The sequence below is a fragment of the Lygodium microphyllum genome, chromosome 13 (assembly GCF_053477565.2).
Source record: "Lygodium microphyllum isolate KBCC chromosome 13, Lygodium_microphyllum_v1.1.10, whole genome shotgun sequence".
NCBI classification, from domain to species: Eukaryota; Viridiplantae; Streptophyta; class Polypodiopsida; order Schizaeales; family Lygodiaceae; genus Lygodium; species Lygodium microphyllum.
The window spans coordinates 78030172-78050730 of NC_141147.1; the positions used below are offsets into that span (position 1 = coordinate 78030172).

At 42.7% G+C, this 20559-nt stretch overlaps 2 protein-coding genes and 1 pseudogene across 4 annotated transcripts in view; 1 reads left to right on the plus strand and 2 right to left on the minus strand.

Annotated features, from left to right (window-relative positions):
• Window positions 1-1516: 1516 nt before the first annotated feature.
• Window positions 1517-7399, plus strand: LOC148026813 (putative protein phosphatase 2C 1). 3 transcript variants are annotated; one of them, XM_087691346.1, is made up of 9 exons: window positions 1517-2738; window positions 2815-3283; window positions 3642-3995; window positions 4111-4228; window positions 4393-4616; window positions 4813-5983; window positions 6151-6216; window positions 6509-6634; window positions 6744-7399. In XM_087691346.1, exons 2-6 carry the CDS (start codon window positions 2819-2821, stop codon window positions 5395-5397), a joined length of 1746 nt encoding a protein of 581 aa, XP_087547472.1. In that variant the 5' UTR covers window positions 1517-2738; window positions 2815-2818; the 3' UTR covers window positions 5398-5983; window positions 6151-6216; window positions 6509-6634; window positions 6744-7399. The 3 variants fall into 3 exon arrangements, with proteins under 3 accessions (XP_087547472.1, XP_087547471.1, XP_087547473.1); XM_087691345.1 differs by having other exon boundaries at window positions 4813-6216; XM_087691347.1 differs by having other exon boundaries at window positions 1519-2738; window positions 2864-3283; window positions 4813-6216.
• Window positions 7400-7531: 132 nt separating this feature from the next.
• The window catches only part of LOC148026814 (uncharacterized), a 74790-nt gene continuing 61762 nt past the window's right edge, over window positions 7532-20559 (minus strand). The window contains exons 3-4 of the mRNA XM_087691348.1: window positions 8554-8762; window positions 7532-8453 (exon numbers count right to left, since the gene is read on the minus strand). Coding sequence (XP_087547474.1) covers window positions 8311-8453; window positions 8554-8762 — 352 coding nt within the window. The 3' untranslated portion in view covers window positions 7532-8310. The remainder of the gene's footprint in view (window positions 8454-8553; window positions 8763-20559) is intronic.
• Window positions 18153-18861, minus strand: LOC148026815 (uncharacterized; annotated as a pseudogene).

Consider the following 20559-nt stretch of genomic DNA (forward strand, 5'->3'; position numbering starts at 1 on the left):
TGTGACATGGACAAATCTGGGCAGGTAGTAGCCCCCCCTGCCCAAGTGAGAAATCCACACCCAAGGCGCATAAGACAAAGAATATCCCCAATGGAGAAGTAAACACATTATGTGGTATTTGAACTCTCGCCGTTTCTCTCACACCCAATTGGCTTAACCACTAGGCCACTATCACCTTTTTTGAAGGTGTTTGGCTATTTTAGTGTGGAATGAGCTTGTGCACACTTTGTTAGTTCTTTCAGCTAGGCATGGTGATGTGTAACTAGCCTAAAATGCATTGCAAATTTGTCAAACTTTCAAAATTTAAAGAAGAAGATTTAAAACCAATTTACAAAAGTTTTAGTTATAAACATGGCAAATACATGTAATTGGATTTAAAAATCTCTCCAAAATTTTGAGTTAAAGATTTTTGCATCTGTTACCAAAAATGTTCTTTGTGAAGAATGTGCACAAGCCATCTGCCACAATTGCTTTTTGAAATCACCATGGTTAGCTCTTCAAAATCTCATGTGCGAGGGCTACGAGTGGCAAAATGGTAAGAATTGGATATCTTTGTAAGAGGAGATTCTCAGGGTGCATTCCAAAACTGCACTTGAAATGAACCAAACTCCATAAAAAGGAACATGCCCTAAATTGCTTATTTCACCTTTCCACAAGCTCACACACTTTCTTGACAAGCTAGTTATTCACAACTCAAAACCATTATTTTACATACTATGGATAGTCAACGCTTCAAATGATGGCAAATAAGGCTTGTTTTGACCAATTCTCATTGAAATGAACAAGAACTACGCAAACTTTCACTGTCTTTTGCCTCATCATCCTGTCTACCATACTATTGCATGCATTGTTCAATATAAGAAATCCATGCATGTACATTCTCATCCAAAGGCCCATGAAAATAACCCATCTTTGTTATTCAAGAATTGCCAAAGTGAGGAATCAATCCACTTGTGGCACTTCTCTATTGCAACACCAAAATTTAGGTCGTGCAAGCGGTGCAAGGAGAAAACCCTAGACACAAATGAATGAGTAAATATATAACAATTCTTTTCGTAAAACTATGACAACAAGCGAACCCCCCCATCACCTTTGCTTGGCAAATAGTTATGAGATAGTGAGCAAACCCACCGCATGGACTGATTTTCAGTCATTTCGTTGGGAAGTGCACCATGGGAAATGGCCTGGATGTGAGCAGCTCTCAACAATGCTATGTGTTTGCACATGCAGGAGTTCATATGGGAGCATGGGTGCACCACATGACCACATCGATGAGGGAGGGGAGGAACACTTTTACCCTCTCGTGAAGAAAGGGGAATCGACGAGAGGGGCTATATACCAGATAGTAGAGACCCAAGCGAGAAGAAAAAAAGGGTGGGGGCCCGGGGGGGGAGGGGCGGAACACTCGTAACTCATGAGCACACCAAAAGGACGAATGATGCACTGAGAGAGAGAGGAGAGGAGAGGGCTGTAGAAAGCCCCAGACCTAATCTAAAGTTTGAGAGAGAGAGAGAGGCTCATCCCAACGCCTGTGTGATTCGTATAACCGCACTCACATGCGAGCATTTACAGGCAGATATTTGTGTATTATTAAAAGGGACAATGGTTATTAGTATTCAATGGAGAAATGATGAGTGGAAAGATTGGATGGGAGCCTTTGGGAGGAGGGGCGAAAACATGAAGGATGAATATGGGTAGTTTCTCATCTTTACTGCTACTACCTCCTGGCGCTTCAATAAGATAATGGTGGGCGATTGCCTTAATTCTCTCTCTAAAGTCTCTCTCTCTCCTGTTATATTGGGCGAGAAGGGATAAAGCACCCACCACTACCATCGGACTGGATCATAACCTCAGCACTGACCGAGCGAGAGAGAGAGAGAGAGAGAGAGAGAGAGTCAGTCATCCCCATCTCCAGACACGAAAAGACAGAGACAGACAGCCCGGGCGATTCGCCATGCCAGATCACGCGACGTCAGATTGGCCTCGCAAAGACCAAAGCTCCAGCTAGGGCTTCTTTTGTGGAATGCCCTCCTACTCTGATTTTGCTCAATTGATCGTCTCACACAGTTTATTTGCAGCTGAGACCCAATCTGGGCCTTGGGGCTTGAGCCCCTGGCCGGGCCATCTATTCAATTTCTTAAGCTGAAACTGTGGTCCTGCACAAGTCAAGGAGAACGGAGCAATAGGCAGCAGCAGAAGAAGAAGAAGAAGAAGGATCGTTTGATTTGATATTATTGACTTGCAGAAGTAAAGGAGAACAGAGCACTAAGAAGGATTGCCTGATTTTGGTCCTATTAACTTGTAGAAGTTGAGGAGAGCAGAAGCAAGGAGGAGGAGGAGGAGGAAGTAACAGCAGCAGCAGCCCAGTTGCGACATACACAAGAAAAGGAGAAGGTGAAGGACACAGGGAGCAGCAGCAGCTTCTTACACATAACACAAGGAGAAGGAGAAGAACAGAAGAAAGAAGAGGAAGAAGAAGCTCACTTGGACAAGAATAAGAAGTGAAGATCCAGAGAAAAGGGAAGAAGACCAGGGGAAGATCCATCCTCTAAGCCTCAAGATATTAGCCTCTTCGAACACAGAATACCCTCAAGCCTCTTTGTTTGCAGAAGCTCCCCTACAAACAAGTCTTGCCTCTTAGCATTCAACATATTACAGGCATAAAACAGGACATCAACGGGAAGAACAGAGTGCATCACAGGCCAGCCTTCCATAAAGAAATCGATTATCCTTCTCAGGTAAGCCCGCATTCTCTTTCAACCTCGCTCATCTCTTATATCTTGTCTGCCTCTCAAAACAGCTCTTCCCTTGCAGGGGGATGTGCCATTGCTTAAGCTTCCTGGTGTCCCCCAACGTGTTGCAGACGTGGGCTTGTTGGAAACGGGAGCTGCTTCGGTTGATAGAGAGAATTCAGGCGTACAACGGTCCGTTCTCTGGCTTGACTGTGCATCGCGTGAGCATCAGCGGCCGCTTGACCTCATATTCTCCCACTGGAGCTCGGGTGGAGGTCACTGTGACCATGGGCAGCTGCATGTCCACCTCCTCAGCAAAGATCCTGTCAGAGAAGCGAAAGCAGAAGGACAAGGCCCCCGACCCTGATCCTGAGGAGTACATCAAGGAAACTAGAGCAAAGAGCAGGAAAGATGTAAATTCTGTCACAGCTCATGGAAAAGACGGCTGGACCCCCAAGAAGATTTGTATCAATGGCGCCAGCAACCGTGCTTGTCTCTTCACACAGCAGGGAAGAAAGGGCCTTAATCAAGATGCCATGATTGTGTGGGAGGTAATATTTTGCTGCAGCTCTTTGTGAAAGAAGTCCCTCTAAATTTTGAGCTTTGTTCCATATCCAAATTGCATGTGTCCATATACACGAAGTTTTTGACGTTTTCCTATGCGGGAAAAGGGGTTTTTTTCCTTCTTCTTTTTTTGCGGTGTTCAACATCATTAGCTTGTGCTCAAGAGGGGCACCACATACCTAGCTAGGTGTAGTTGGGGGCAGGGGGCTGCCAGCCCTCCCACGCAGAAGCTCATGACGTTGTTGTAATCCACATAGTGGGAATTTGTTTAGAAGTTCTTGTGATTAGAAAGCGGGCTATTTGGCAATCTCTAAGAAGTACACATGCTTTGAATTGCATTTGCAGGACTTCAACTCCCAAGAGGATGCAGTTTTCTGTGGGGTTTTTGATGGGCACGGGCCTTATGGTCACTTAGTGGCTCAATTAGTTCGAGATTTGCTACCTCCAAAGCTAGCTTGCCATTGGCAGTCTCCTAGTTTTGATGCCAGCAAGGAGCAACCACAGTCAGAAACAAGTGAGCGTGGTGCTAAGAGGGAGCCATCTAGAGACAAGGAAACAAGTTATGTTGATCACATGCTCTCCTCTAATTGGAAGGAATCTTTCCTGAATGCATACATGCTGATGGACAAGGAGCTGCATGGAAGGCCTAACCTGGATTGCTTTTGTAGTGGAACCACGGCCATCACCCTCATTAAGCAGGTTAGTGTCTACAGAGCCTGGATTATCTTCTTCATGGCCAGTCATTCGGCTTGCCCTTGCTTCAAGATTTTAAGCTCTCCTTTCAATTTTTATTAATCCCTGACTGCCTGTTCAGGGCAATGACATCTTTATAGGAAATGTTGGTGATTCTCGAGCCATTTTAGGTACACGATGTGACGATGGCTCGTTCATAGCAGTGCAGCTGACTGTAGACCTCAAGCCTAACATACCTGGTACAGTCCCGAGTGAGACGTCTTTTTCTACTTATTAATTGCTTTGTTGATGGGCTGTGCTTTAGTTTATTGTTTTGATTTTGATGAAATATGTAAAATTGCCACTTATGCAAGAGCTATTCAGTCTACTAGGAGCTTGAGACTTTAGTCGATGTTTGTGACAGAGGAAGCAGAGAGAATTAGACAATGCAGAGGCCGAGTTTTTGCCTTGCAGGATGAACCAGAGGTTCACAGGGTCTGGTTGCCTTATGATAACTCCCCAGGGCTCGCCATGGCAAGGGCTTTTGGAGACTTTTGTCTCAAGAACTTTGGTGTTATTGCCATCCCTCAGGTTACTCACCGCAGATTAACGTCAAAGGATCAGTTTATTGTCTTGGCTACGGATGGGGTATGTATTGAATTAGAGAAGATGGTGTGCAGTTGTGTGTGTGCAATATGACTTGGGAGTTACCCCTGCTGCAAATTAAGTTTTTCGCTTGGTCAAGCCGCAATTCTGTCCAGAAATATGCAGAGAGAGTTGTGTCAGTTCTGGGTGCTATTTCCCTTCTGATTTAATGAGATATCATATGTTTTGTTTGTACCAGATTTGGGATGTTCTGAGCAATGAGCAGGTGGTACAGATTGTTGCTTCAGTGTCAGCAAGACCACTTGCTGCAAAAGCAGTGGTTGAATCAGCTGTGCGTGAATGGAGATCCAAGTACCCAACCTCAAAGGTTGATGACTGTGCTGTTGTGTGCCTTTTCACAAAGGATATTGTGATGGTGTCCTCTGGGCGTAAAAAACAAAGCAGTGGCTTGTCCAAGCTTCAAAAGGGTTCTTTCTCTCATAAGCTGAAAACAGCAGATAAGCCATCCGAAACAGCAGCTGCACCCATGCTTAAAATAGAGGGCGAAAATCCAGTTTCAGGGCAATCCTATGGTTCTTGTGTTGTCCTGAAGAATGTGGCCTCAAGTACAGAGGATGAAAAGCCTGAAAGAGCCAAAGCTGCACCATTGTCAGTAATCACTTCTCAAACTATCAGTGATCTTGATACTGACCAAGCATGCCCTGAATGCCCTGGCGAGGTTGCACAGAATGAAGACTGGACAGCTCTTGATGGTGTTACTAGAGTCAACTCATTGGTGAACTTGCCAAGGTTCTCCACAGATAATGCAAGAGCTGGTGGCTGATGTGGAATGGCACCTCTCACCTAAGAAAGAGAGGCCATATGATAATTAAGCCTCAGGTTCCATTTATTAAAAATTTTACTTGTAAAATTCATCTATAATTTGGGATAGGTGAGCAGAATGTTTTGGATCTTTTTGTAGTCAAGAGGCATCTTATGTGTGCCTCCCAGGCAAAATACCCCACACCCTCCGGGAGTTTTTTGTGGAAGGGTGTGTATCTTGCCTGATTTGGGATTCAGAAACTTTTTAGCACTCAATGGTATGTATTTCAGTCAACACTTCAGGGCTGTACCTCAAAGCAAATGTTCAAGCTATGTACTTGACATTTTTCAGCTATTGAATGAGTTTAGAAAAAGAAAATCCTTAGTGCCAACTTTATGTGAGCAGATGATTAAGTTCTATTGTGAAACTCTTGTAAGCATTATCATCATAGATTCATGTGTGAATTATGACCCATCAATCTCAGATGACAGGATAAGGTGCCTCTGAGGCCCCCCAGCAAATGTATGTCTGACGATTGTGCAAGCTCGCAGCAGTAGATAATAAACATTTTCATGTCTTACCAGGCAGAAGAAGACACTGACCAACTGTGAGAGTTCTTATAAAATAGTCTCCTGTTAAATTTCATCTTCTCTCAAAATGAAAAGCAGTATAAAGAAAGCAAGATGATTTGAACTTAAGTATTTGCTGTTGACTATCTGAATTGTGATGTTCTACAAACTTTTGAAGACCTGGTCAATCACAGTGTTGCAACAGTTTTTTTGCAGCTAAGGAAAAGAACCCTGGTACCTTCAATTTGGCAACTTGTCAACAGTGACACAGGTAATTTCTATTTGCAGAGCAGACAGCTGTAGTGATTTGTTTCAGCAGGTTTTACCTTCTTTTCTGTACATGCCCCTCCATTCACTTGATGAAAGTTATGCTGGAGGATGTATGACACAGGTGCTATAAACATTTAAGATTTCAGACTTATCATGAATACAGTTTGCATGTTCAGAGAACTTGTCCTAGAGTAGTATCATACAGTGACTCAACTGCACATAATTTCTATTGATATTTTTGGGTGTCAAAATGTGGATGAAACTGAATTCTTTCGTCATGTATGTTGATGCAGACCTTCAGTACATAATCTAACAAAGTGGTTTAGATGTCTGCCTTAAATGACACACCGAGTACAAAGAATATTGGTTTTGCTTGCAAAGTTCGAAGAGCATGTTCTGAGCTAGTGTTATCTAAACCAGTGAGTCATTACCCATCATTACTAATATTTTCATAACAGTTAAAAAAGTACTGATGATGTCAAACTATCTGGATGAAACTGAAAGTGTCCTTCATAAATGTTGATGCAGATTCTGGGAGATAATCTTGGAGGCCTCAGTGACACAAGTACAAAGGACACCCAAAGTTGGTCCAAACGACCTATGGTCATAATCTAGCCTGCAAATGAAAATGGAAGATGTTTGTCAAACTTGGAGGCCTCAGTGACACACAAGTACAAAGGACACACCCAAAGATGGCCCAAACGACCAATGGTCATAATCTGGCCTGCAAATGAAAATGGAAGATGTTTGTCAAACTTAAACCTGCTACAGGCTTACTACACTGCCTGTGTGCAAAATAAAGTTATGACCCACTACACGCATGCTGCCTAAGTGGAAAATATGGTGTAAGACACGGAACTCCTTCAAAACATGCGACAAAACTGCATGGATCAAGGCGTAAAACTGGGCACCCACTTCTGCAGCAACACTGTGCTGACCATTTGACAGTGAACCTTGTTATACTTGAAGGATGATACACACAGGAAATAAAGTGCACCTATTTGAACTGGTCTAGCAATGACCATAAGCTGCAGAGAACAAGGACTAGGTAGCATAAAGGACTACACAAAATTTTCGATCTTAGCAAATAACTTGAGAACGAGGTTGGAGATTTTTGATCACCCCATCTCCACATGATACTACCGAACTGTATAACAGAGACATCAGGCATTCATTACTTTGTTTACTGTTTGGATCAATGTACACGTGGATCATAATGGATGAAATCACTTGAGATGTAACCAGTGTCCAAAAAAGGGAATGAAGTCTCAATAAAGTAAACACATGTCTCAAAGGCTTGAATGAAGCGTATAAGAATGTCTCAAAAAGAAAACAAATTTCCCAAACACTTGGAAAAAATAAATGTCTCAAAAAAGATATGATTATGAAGCAGCATCAGTAGCTGTCACTTGTTCACTAGTTGAAAATATGCCTTGCCACTGTAAGGGAGGATGAACAGCAGATTTTCCAGTAATAAAGATTTCAATAACTGAGCCCATCTTAATGAGAGACTTTGAATATTGCACTTTCTTGTGAGGTCTGCCTCCACAGACGTGTCTTAATAAGCATGACCCATTGTCTTTGATTGGTTAGTCGGGTTGCAATGATAATGATGGTGGTGATGTTGAAAGTACATCAAGCACATCTTGCATTCTTTGAACTGCTTTGGTAAAGCTAGTTAAAATATAAAGGCTGTAGTACAAAATGTAGTGTTACATAACAAGTCAATGGTACGATGTGCGTCAAGTGTTTGAGAAAGTGCAGTATATGATGTTCACAATATTGGGTGCTTGAATATTGCATCTCTTCAGCTGTGAGTTCTGGTGCATGCTTTCTCAGATCTTGTATGCAACTATGTGAAGTTCACATTAAGTTGGAGTTGCAGATATTCATAGGTGCTAGCACCATGCACATCAAGTGTTTGAGAGAGTGCAGTTATAACATGCAACTATATGAAGTTCACATTAATATGTGCTTGCATATTGCATCTTTTCAGCTGTGTAATTTCTGCTGCATGCTTTCTCAGATCCTTGCATGCAACTGTATGAAGTTCACGTCCAGTAGGCATTACACACATTCATGGGTGCTAGTATATTTACATATTTTCAGCTGTGAATTCTGCTGCATGCTTTCTCAGAACCTTACATTCTGATTCTGAAAGGCTGGGCCTTCTAGCTGGATGAGTTTCACTTGAGCTGGTATGTTGTGGCCATAATTTTGACACTGGATCTGGACCACCTGAGGGATATGGAAATTAACCACACATATAACTGGCAGATCTTTATTTGCAGTTGCTGTAGTGAATGGAAAAGAGTTCGTTCTTAGTGTAGAAAATTACCAGTTTTGGGAACAGGCAAGCTCTTAAGTTTTGCAGAAATGTCTTGCACATCCACTTCCTTGAGTTGAAGAAAGTTTGATAAATCCTGGAGACCAGACAATTCACGACCTCCAACATCAGCAAGGTCATCATATTGTATGACTGCATGAGCAACTTGCCTCCATTGAATGTGATCGTCTAGGTAATTTTTGATAAAATTCTTCAAGTATCTGCAGTCAGATTACTTAAATTAGTCATTGGCACTTCTTGCATGTGCAGACAAACAAGGCCACAAGAATGATGTGGAGATGCATATTCTAGCAGCTCTCTTATTGAAATGGGCAGAGTAACTAAGCACCTAAGGAACTTGCACTGAGTGAACAAATACTGAATACAAGGTTGTCCATTTCATGGGACACATTGGACTGGAAATTGTATGCTAAAGTTTGCCCAAGGTGGAAATACTTGGATTTGTGCCTTAAGCCCTTATGATAGGTCCTCTAGGTTACTAAAGGTCTTCCAATCCTCTATGACATTTTTGTACCTGCCCAAATTTTAGGTAGCTTATAAGTGGAGATGCCCTAGGCAGCCCTAGTCTTTAACTGCCCCTTTGAACACCCCCTTGCAATTCTATGACAATGAGATGTGTAAAGCAAAGCCACCATGCTCATTGCTTGTGGGAGTAACACTTGGCCAATCCAAGGTACAGAACCCTATGAATTCTCACTCAGCACTAGAAGTATCATCAAGCCTAAATTTAAGAAGTTTTTCTTTTTGGTCACAAGAAAGGGGTTAGACCTCAAGTAATGTATGCAAAACTACGGTTCATATACCCTAGAATAACAAATCGACGAGAGAGCTGAAAACTTGTGTGTGCTTTCAATGTTACTGAGAGCCCTGAAAGTTTGTTGACTTAGTAGGTGCAATAGGGTGGTAACACTATGCAAAACACTTGCACATTTTTCCAATGTACTACACTAGGGGATCCCTTACCCCTCTTCTTTTCAATTACATCCATACTATTTTGGAAAAGCACTTGATGCACCATCATTGAGCACTGGCACAACATGAGGCCTTTGTAGCTATAAGTAGATACACGTGGGCTAATTTGAGAGTGTACCTTCTTATGAGAGCACATGCTTAGATCCTTTGCACATGTGGTTGATCTACCATCATGTAGTTAGGAACCATGAGAAAGAGTGCAAGGGTGGATGAGTTCAAGGGTCATGGAAAGTTTTCAATAGTTGTGAGTTTTGAGTTTCCTTAACATCAATATTCTAGTGCTTGCAAGTGGGGAATTAGAGTAGTTTGTATTGCATAGAGCACTATGTACCTGCGAGCTAGCTAGCACATCCATCTTTTAATGTGAAGCATGATCTTTTTTGCACTAAAATCTTGCTCTATATACATTAACATCAATTGCATATATCAATGCATCCATTATCAAAAGCATACCCATCCAATGGGCACTAGTATAAGGTTGGGCTTCTCACCTTCAATCATCAAGAGGGTTATGTGAGAGATGGGGTGAGAATAGGTTCTTCAATTGATTGAGAGGTGAGATGAAGAGAGTTGCTTTATTATGTGTTATGGGCCTTTCCTATAGGTATTTGACTTTGCACTTGTGCGCCTATAAGTATGCCTATTGGCCTCATGTGATACACACGCGCGCGCGCGTGTGTGTAGAGGCCTATTAAGGATGGTTGGGAGTACTTTTTGCTTGTGTGGGTGTGTTTATACCTCAGCTTAGTGTGCTTGGTACATATGTATTAATGAATGTATGTTTGGGGCATGTATGTGTGTGCAATGAATTATGCTTGGTGTTCCTAAGCTTTTCCTAGGGGGCCTAAAAAGTAAAGACGAGTATAAAGGCAAAAGGAGAAAGAGGAAGACTTTGGGAGATTAAAAAGAGGCACATAAAGGATCTAAAGAGGGTTACTCACCTTCCACAAAAGATTGCAAAAGGTTTTTTCCAAGGAGAAAATAATGGGTGCTGGAGTCTGGGAAAGGGGCTGCTGCTATTTTCTGGATGATGCTGGACTGGGCTGGAGGGAACCAGAAGAGGAGCATGCTGACCACACCAGAGGCCATCCTCAACACTTGCACCGGTACAGGGCTGCATGTCAGTTTTTTTTTTCCGAAGCTGGAGTTAAGGCTAAGAAGCAGCTGCTCGCAAATCGCCTCAACAGGCTGCTGTAGTTACCCAAAGTCAGTGACTATTTAACACACATCCACCACCGCAGCGCCCTCAGCAAGGCAGACTGAAGAGAGTAAAAGAGTCAGAAGCATCAGAAGAAGGGGAGCTATGAGGGGAGCTTTGAGTGTGTGATCATTAAAAAGCTGACAGAGCTGCATGTCGGATATTTTTTTCCTGAATCTGGAGTTGAGTCAGCAGAAGTTTTAGAGATTATACCTGGGGCCTGGCAACGTGGCCATGAATTGCAGGCCACAAGTGGCACCTTGAGAAGTGATACAGTCCTCATAGTATGCTGCTACAGTCAACAGAAGTAAGCTGGCTGCAGTCTAGAAGGGCAGCTGTCCATCATCAATAAGAGGCCATCAGAAAAGATTACATGGAAACCTGTTGTGTCTTGTGTGCAGGGGCTCACTTTCTATGTCATTGCCAACCAACCTGCATTAGGCCATGTTACTCTTAAATGGCAAAAGGCTGTGAGAACCAACAGGCAGGCACCTGGTGATTTATGAGTTAGAGCTGCTCCAATTATGATTATGCCATAATTAACTTCACAACCCCCATGATAATCATCAACCATGATAACTCCCAAGTTCTACTGCCTCATCTACAACAGTCTCAAAGCTGTCTGAACTACCACAAATCAAAATTCCTGGGTTTCTTTTTTTTGGTGAAAAAAGTTGTGGTTAAACATATTACTTAGAAGAAAATACAACAAGTATAAATGCTCAACAGTCTAGCTGGAGCTGTCTACAAATCAAAACAACTCATATACAAAGCGTTCTAGGGGCAATAGGGGATAGAAGCCATGGTGGAGAAAGATAACACCACCAAGGGTGGCACATCTTGTAAGGTGAAGAACAGGCCATGGCCACCCCAAGCGTGAAGGAACTGCTGCTGAAGCTCCTGTCAGTGTCAAGAGTCCTTGTAGCTGTTTCCATTGGCCACATAGGGAGTGGATAATGGATGAGTAAAGTTTTGCCAAAGTGGCATACATCAAGAGGCTCTCACTGCTGAAAATCAACTCGCACCATGCCTTCCAAATGAGCCACCTTGTGAGGCTACAAATGATCTCTCATATTTGGATCATAACATAGTAGGCCCTAGTATCTAGCGGCTAGGGAAAGCTCACATTTTGCATCTCTACCTCATATAGTCGATGGCAAGTTTGATTGACTGACTGCCCACAAAAAGGCTATTGCATCCCTGGACATTTGGATGGGCGCAAGTAGCCTTGGTCACAATGGTTATGAAGTGACTTGGTATGAACATGCTAAAGGCACTTCAGGGTTAGGGCAGCAGAGTCCTATTTACAAGACCCAAGGCTCTATTGTGCACATCATTGTGTGATCAACATTCTTGGACTTTTGGGCCATAGGCTGATGCACCCATACACCCATACATTGGCATGGTGTGGGTTGGTGGTACGGGACGCTGGCTCTTGGGACATGGTCCTAACCCAGATAGCTGCTAGCTTCCAGGCTGGCTTGGCAGTGAGCCAATTTGGCTCTATAACTAGGAGGTGAGTTTGATGTTCATTACCTATATATTGGATATAGCTTGTGTCAAGCCTCATGTGTACGTTGGATTTGTTGGCCCATGCATGGAGCAATCGTGTGATTAATTTAATAGAAAATAAATGAGAATAAAAGAATTAATTAATGCACAATGATACTAGATCACGAATGAGAGACTGCGTATTAATGAGAGAGAGTACAATGCTGTAACATGTCCACTAGTATCATCCAAGACACGTCTTAGCAGTCCATCGAAAAGGATGTCTAAAAAGCTCCGCCCGACACTCTCACGGAATGTTACGGGATTTGCGATCTAGGGCTTTCCGCGTCTGCCACGTAGCGAAAGTATTCCGGCCATTCCCACTTAAGATCGACCTGGATTAGGGTTTTCCTGATTGGTCATTTCCTAACAGCAACTAGCGTCGGACCCGAGCGAGCTACTTTACGCAGAAACGCCAGGTCCGAAGCGGATTCACGCTGCACTTGGTTCAAGGAGAATGGGAAACGAGAGGGATGCAAAGCTCAACCTCTTTGCCATAAGGCATAGTCCCATTCCGTTCCCCTAAAACAGCGTAAATCGGGTTAAGACATAACTCTAGGTCAACGCTTTTGTTGTTCGTGTCCTTTGACGATCATTCTGCTGTTCCTCGTGATTTGAGAAAAGTTCTCGGCCAACCAGGACCACCCATCCGTAGGACGGACCCATGGCCCATCCTCTACACTTTCCTCGGGTTGTTTTAGTTATGTAATTATCTAACACATTAGTTGGACATGTAACAACCAGCTTCTTTAATTAACCCGTTAAGCACTGGTTCCTTCACGTAATCTTATCAGTCGACATAGAAAAACAATATCAAACAAGTTCTTTATTAACAGGTCATCATGTTTATCTTTGAAATACAAGGAGTTCCACCCGTAGGTTTATCCACAATCCGCCCGAAGGCTATCCAGCAATCCACAGGGATCACTATTCCAAGTTTCTGCCCGTAGACTAGTATGCGGGCCTCGAGATCCAATCCCGAGTCACGTTAGTCTCTTGTGCAGGACCCAGAAGGCGAGGGATTTACGGCCAGAGCCCCCCCTGGCACCCAAGCGTCCTCCTGCTCTAAGTAGTGCTCAACGGAGAGACCTCTCGCGGCGGGTTCGGTCCACGTTCCCGGCGCGGTCAACAACCCCCTTGGTTAGGGTCAGGCAGGCAGTCGGGGGTAACTGAAGCTGCCTCTCTTTTCAGGCCTTCAACCTGAAGTATAGATATTCATTTATTTTGTAATCCATTGGTCAAACAAATCAAACAGTGCTCTAAAATCTCTAGCAAGCACAAACATTTTCCATTGATCGATTTTTTTTGTTGTTGGCAAACTGCTAAGGAATGAATCCTTCCTTTCGAATGCATCCAACACTCGATCCGGAGTGTCTTGTAACTTGGCAAGATCCCTTATATTCTGGGTTAGGGCGTACCCTATTAGCCCAACTAGGTCAAACCTTAAAGTTCATTGGGTACTTCAGTTTCTGGTTTAATCTCCAATTAATCTTCCTTACCCAAGAAGGATATCAAAATACATATTCTCTTGCAAGATAACTTTGCATAAGGATCCGCCATCCTCGTTGCGAGAATTTGGTCTTCCTTCTTGTGATCCAATCACAAGATTATATGACTTCGTACTTGCTGTGCAAGTGCCGCATCGTACTATGCGATAATGGAATCACGAATCAATCTGTTTTAGGTTCTTTGGGTAGACCTAGGGTTTCCTAGCTTCATTCTTGTAAGAATCTTAGGGACAAACCCTAGTTCCTTTTTCAATTACAATTTACTGACCCTACATTCAGGGAATGTGGACAAGTATTTAAGGTATAGACGTTTCTTGGAATTTTAACTCATTCCCAACGAATATTTCGCAGCATAGGTATTTTTAAGTTTAATTTGGTTAACTCTAGAAGATAATTTCGAGATTACTTCCGTATGATTTGTTATCTACGTGTCAATTGACTTTTCAATCCTATACTTTATCGATTTGAGGTTAGGTTAAATCCAACTAATCTTCCCTTTTCTTTGCGAACAAACTTATGCTAAATAAGCAACCTTTTCCTTGCTAAGTTATGCAGTTAGCAACGATAATTCCCTAAAGTTTATGCGTCGTAAGAATCCTTTCATGATTTGCATTTTCCATGCATAAAGCTATTTGAAAAAAAATGTATGTTTATGCTTTATTTATTTTGCATGTTCCATTAAACTAAATTCCTTTGTCGTGAACAACTAGGACAAAATATATCCTATCCCTAACAATTCATCTTGCATGATTGAATTACAATGATATAAAATTAAGAAGGAAAAACCTGGGTTTGGGGTGAGATATCCACATGGATACCGGGAGATGACCCTTCCGCGACTGCGCCTTGGACTTTCTTAGGAGGCATCGCAATTGTAGTCGTTCGGATGTGGAAGCAGCTTTAAAATTCTTCTTTGGAATTCACCGTTGCTCCCTTGCACCACAATACTTTTCTTCTCTTTTTCGAGTACGGGGAAAAAAAAATCAAAGTCCCAAGGGTATTTTGAAAAGGTAAGAAACTGCTAAGGGTTTTAACCACGGGAGAAATGGGGGGGGTAATTCCTAAGTCCAAGAGAAAGGCTTAAGGAATTTTATAAAGTACACGGATTTTTAAAACCCATGGGAAACATGGGAGGGTTAAGGAAAAAAGAAACCTTAAGAGCTTTAAACATGAGGGGGTCTTCAATATATCACAAGGGAAGGGGGATGCGGAATTTTACACACACGGGGGTGTTTTTGGCTTAAGGGATAAGAGGGATGATAGAACACGGGGGAAAAGGGTTTCAAAGCTCATAACAAAGAGCTTAAAGGTTAAGTCACGCGAGGTATGGAAGGGTTTTGAAAGGCACGAGAAGGGGGTGAAAAGGGCCTTAGGAGATTAAAAATCCGGGGGGGGGGGGGGTTTGAAAGGGAAGGTTTACAAGCCCATAAGAAAAAGGCTTAAGGGTCTTAAAAAAAACCGGGGGGAATAAATGGGGCTTAAGGATCTTAAAACCCCGGGCGGGGGGGGGGAGGGAATAAAAGGGGGCTTAAAAGGGAACACGAGGGGGGTGAAAGGGGGCTTAATTAGCCCCCCCCCTTAGAAGCTTCCACAACTTCTACGTGGCAGGGGGGGGGGGGGGGGGGGGGGGGAGGATTTGGCGCCGTGTTGGCATCAGCGAACTAGCGTACTCCTAGGAGGCGACGAGGGCCTGCGGATGAACGCGGTGGTATCTCCACAGCAGCGCTGCAGTCACGACGTCCTTCACTCTCTCCCTTCCTCACGACCACAGCGGCAGCTGGATAGGGCCCACACTCATCAGTTCTCACGGCAGCACCTCCTTTTTTTCTTCTACCCTCTCGTCTCTCCAGATGGCAGCAGCCCCCCCTTGATTTAAATAGGGGAGGGGAGGGGGATCCTCCCTCCCGACGTGGCAACAGGCATGGCCTTGAGGATAAGCAAGCTCCAACGAGGAGCTTGCTGTCCTTTCTAAATCCCTCTCCCCCTCCAGCACGAACCGTCGCCGACAGAGTAAAAAAAAGAATTTTCCATGAAATATTTGATATATTACAAATGCTCATGGCGATCACACTAAATAATGCCACATTTATGTGCTAACGAGGCACAAAGTGTTTATTTATAATAAAATGAGAGCCTAATAGCTTAACCGTCATAGAAAACCCTTAAATAAACCCTAATCCTAGTGTCACTTAGTGCCTAGGACACTAAGGACAACAACTACATTTAATGATAGTTTAAATGCCTAGGGAGCCTAGATCATGGATCAAAGTACATCAACACGTAGCCCACGAGATGGCCTACAAGATATTAGGAGGACATTTCATTGGTATCACAATTGCAACCTACTATCTTATGCAAAATCCAATGGCGTGCACAAAACCACTTTTCTCTCATAAAATCATGATGGTTGACGGCTAATAGATATGCTTTCATCTCATTTGGAGTAGTATGGCATGCTACTAGTGAGGGGTGTGTGTGGGGAAAGGGGACACCTTGTAAGTGGTGAGTACAACAAGGTATGCCTCTTGCTCGATATGCATGAAACCGGTTTATATGACTCACATAAAGCGGTAGTCCCTTCAAATAATACCTGGTCTTTTCACATACACACACAAACAGAGACCTCACTCCCTCGCTCAACACCAGATTAGCCCCAAATTCCGGCGTCCCTTTCAGTATTTCTTTATCAATTAAAAGATGGAAAGTTACAAAAAATGAAATGTTCCAAAGTACAAAACTTGTGAACAGTTGGCTTTCATATTTTCAGAGTAAATTTCAGCTGCATAAGGACAGTACAGCATATCCAGAACAACATTCCTTTCTGAGTAAATTTCAGCTACATAAGGACAATACAACCATGGTTGTCACGTCCGATAATGTCCAATTAGTACAATCCGATGCTAGTACAGTACTAATCGGACTAATAAATCTTGGACCTACGTCCGATGAAAGAAAAAATACATATAATTTAAGTCTATGCTTAATGTTTGGACTTACAAGTTAAAACATAAACTTAGAGATTCAAGTCAAAAGTGAAAAAGAGAGTTGAAACAAGAGTCAAGACCCGAGAGTGTACTATGTAGCATGAATAATGAAACCAACAACTTTATTATGAGCCAAATGTGCAATCTTATACAAAAAGTGTACAAAAATGGATTGAGATAAAAGCCATCATCCATGGGCCATGGCTCAATCTGAATCAAGATACACGATTACTCTAGGTGCTCATATCACTCTCGACATCGAAGGTGGAAGCATCCTCGTCACTGCTTGAGGAGCCATCACCCTCCTCAACAAAATCACCCTTACTCGGGCTCTCTAAGCTCTAGGTGAGAGGCAATAATAGGTATGTCCTCTTGGGCCGAAGTAGGAGTACTTCTCAAGCCACTTCCATGCCTCGTGTAGCATCGAAGGGCCCCACAAGCATCACGGACAGCCGATGTGGATGCCAAAGTGGAAGTTCCATTGCTACCGGCGCGAGGGTAAATAACAACATGGACACGCCATGTACGAGTGCGAGAGACCCACCGGTCTATCTCCTCGAGCTCCAAATAAAGCTCCCTAAAGATTTGCTCCTCCTCCAAGTCTCTCTCACGAGTCACACTTTTAAGTGTACTAGCGGAGAGCTCGAGTGAATCCACATTTATCTATACATTTAAAGAATGAAGAACTTAGATTAAACAAATGAAACTTTTTAAATATATTTCATAATCTATGAATAAAGTTATGAACTAAAAAGTATAAAAATTAGGTGTACGATACCTGTCTTGCCATAGACATCTCATGCATATTGTGTAGCATGTGTAAATTGGATTGTCGTGTGCTAAGCTTGTTACGAATTTTGGTGTGTACGAGGGAATAGACGGACCAATTCCTCTCACATGCATCCGACGAACAATCCTAAACCATGTGAAAAAAAAGTAAGTTTAACTAGAATTAAATGAAAAAAGAGAAGAGATTTTCAAACCTGTGCAAGAATGCGTAAGACCACTCTTTAGAAGTGAGGCAATTGATAGCCAAATGACTCCCACAAAAAAAGAGGCTTCACCAACGATTCCCGCTTCCAATAAATGGTAGATGTAAAAGCGGTGCCCCTTTGATCACTATAATTAATGAGCTCTTGGAGGAAGGTACCATGGTGCTCTTCCGCCAAAGCCTTTGAAAGAAAGGCATCACAATCGGCAAGAACATTGGCATCCATGAAGAGAGAGGGTTTTTTGAAGGCATGATACAAGAGTGCCACAAACCCATGTATGGGTCGCTTCATCCACTCCCATATTTTCTTTGTTAAAAAGAGAATGTCATCTCTTTTAGGGGTGGTATCCAAGATATCACTACAATAGATGTAAGATGATTTTGATTTAGAGGTGAAATTTAAAAAGAAAGTGTGAGACAATATGAAATATAGATTCTAAAACTAAAAAGAAGCATAAATCATTAAAAAATAATAAAAATACCATGAAGAAGAGGCCTCCCCGTCCAAGATGGTCGATGATTGTATCTCCTCCATCGCATTCACCATAAGATGATAGAGAAGGCTAATAGTAGCCCCCTCCATGTCCGTCATACGAAGCACCTTGTAGATGGGAGTGACGGCAATGATAATGCCCCTCACATCCATCCAAAATTTCTCCTTTAAGCAAAGCCTTTGAACGGCCTTTGCTTCCACTTGGCTTGATGTGCACTCCCCTTCAAGCCATTCCTTAAACTCATCTGACACAACCGTTTTTTGTAGCTTGTTGCAAACATCATAAAGACGCTCGAGGAGAAGCCACATGGCCGCAAACCGAGTCTTTGAGGGCTTCTTCAACTCCAAGTCCGAGTATGAGCGATATATCGCAAGAACTCGGACCTTAGAGTTGACAAAGCTAACGATTGTACAAGCATCATTGACAATCCTCGCCACCTACTCCAACTTGCCTATATCTTCCATAAGAAGACCTAGACAATGTATAGCGCATGGTGTCCATACTATGGACGGAAACTCGGCCTCAAATTTCCGCCTCATAGATGTACAATTCGAGGCGTTGTCCGTGACAACTTGTACCACATTTTGCGGCCCAACCTACAAGATTATACACGATGAAATTAGAATAAAGTTGAAAGGTTAAAAAAAGAGATTACAAAATAATGGATTTAGAAGTATTACCTCAATGTCTCTCTTTTCATATTCTCAAAGTGTATCGATGGAAGCGGATGGTGAAAGTCATTGTTGTCGTTGGTCCATGCAAGGGATGGTACGGTGTCACGTACAATGACATGCGTACCAAGAAACTCGATGAGGAGAGAGAGAGGATTGATAAGTCCCTTGAGCCCGTGTGTGCCAGTTGGGCGAAGTACAGATACTCTATCCTATCCGATGGATGGAGTGATCGAAAAAAAAGGGGGTCATCAGCATCCTCATCTCTTGCCCACTTGGCACATATTTTCTACGAGCAGTGGATGCGGGCACAAGGGCAACATCCTCATCTCTTGCCCACTTGGCACATTTTTTCTACGAGCGGTGGATGCGGGCACAAGGGGAAGGAGAACCACAGGCTCGTTCATGTATCGGCACATACCGCAAGCCATACAAAATATCAAAAATAGCCTAAACTTGTCAAAAAATCCTGTATTTTGGAACTAACCATACTATGGATACTAGCACTAATGACTAAGATAACATTGACTCTCTAGATTCATAAGAAAGCCGAATGATAATGCACTCCAAGTTTTTTCATATTGTCTGCGTAGCGACACAATGCCGTACTGTCAAGATGGCATGATTGTAAAAGGACACTTGGACAAGTGAACAATTCCCTTACGAGAGCATTGTCCAAGTGACACCATTGCATTGCATTTTGTGTGAGCATAATATCTTGTATCTCCCTTTGGATTACCCCATACTTGGCATTTTATTCATGTCAACATGCATCTATATGCATTTATCCCTTTTCAGTCTTTTGGAGTGGTTGACTCTGGATCCGTCATATTTATGGCATTGCATATGGCAGTCTCCAAGGCAATTCTCCCTAGCATGCTTGCTTCCTTCACATCTTTGCTATATTTGTGTCATCTGCACCTTAGTCATTTTCCTTCTTCACCGACACCCAATAATGTTAGAGATAGTATGCTTGTTTTGTGAAGGTATTGGGTCTAACCATCCCTTATCACTCTCCCATTTAGGGCATGGATACTCAATGGGACAAAAACTAATTTGAAACCCTCACTTAATGTTAAATATATCAAAACTACAAAGTCCTTTAAAAAAGTCCATAGCTAATTTCATTCTCCTTTGCAAGACTTGGTAGCCCACTAAGCAACTGTCGTGCACTTCTCGTGGCACTGTTGTTGGGCCTGAGAGGGTGTGTTGAGCTAAAAATACATTAGCTTCACTTAAACAGCCCTAAAACATGCTTAATGAAGAAAGAAATATTGTTTATTTAAAAAAAATGCATTCTTGGAGAGTGTCTGAATCCCATAAGCACAAACCCACTTGAAAGGGCCCAAACTTTCTATGAATAGATATGCTCCCTTCCATTCAGTCTTAATCTCATTTTTGCAGGTTTCATGTGTTTTCAGCTTGCTGCCCACACCCCATTCACAAAGGACGTCACAATCCAAGCTGTCCATTGCAGAGTGCGCTTACTTCCAACCCTCCAATCATCATTTTGTTGATGTTTCTAGCCAAGTAACTGCTACTGTCCACCCATCCAACTGTCGTACAGCCTGCCATATCAACATACTACTGCATTTGCAGGCCCTAGCTGCCACTCTACCAATTTTCTC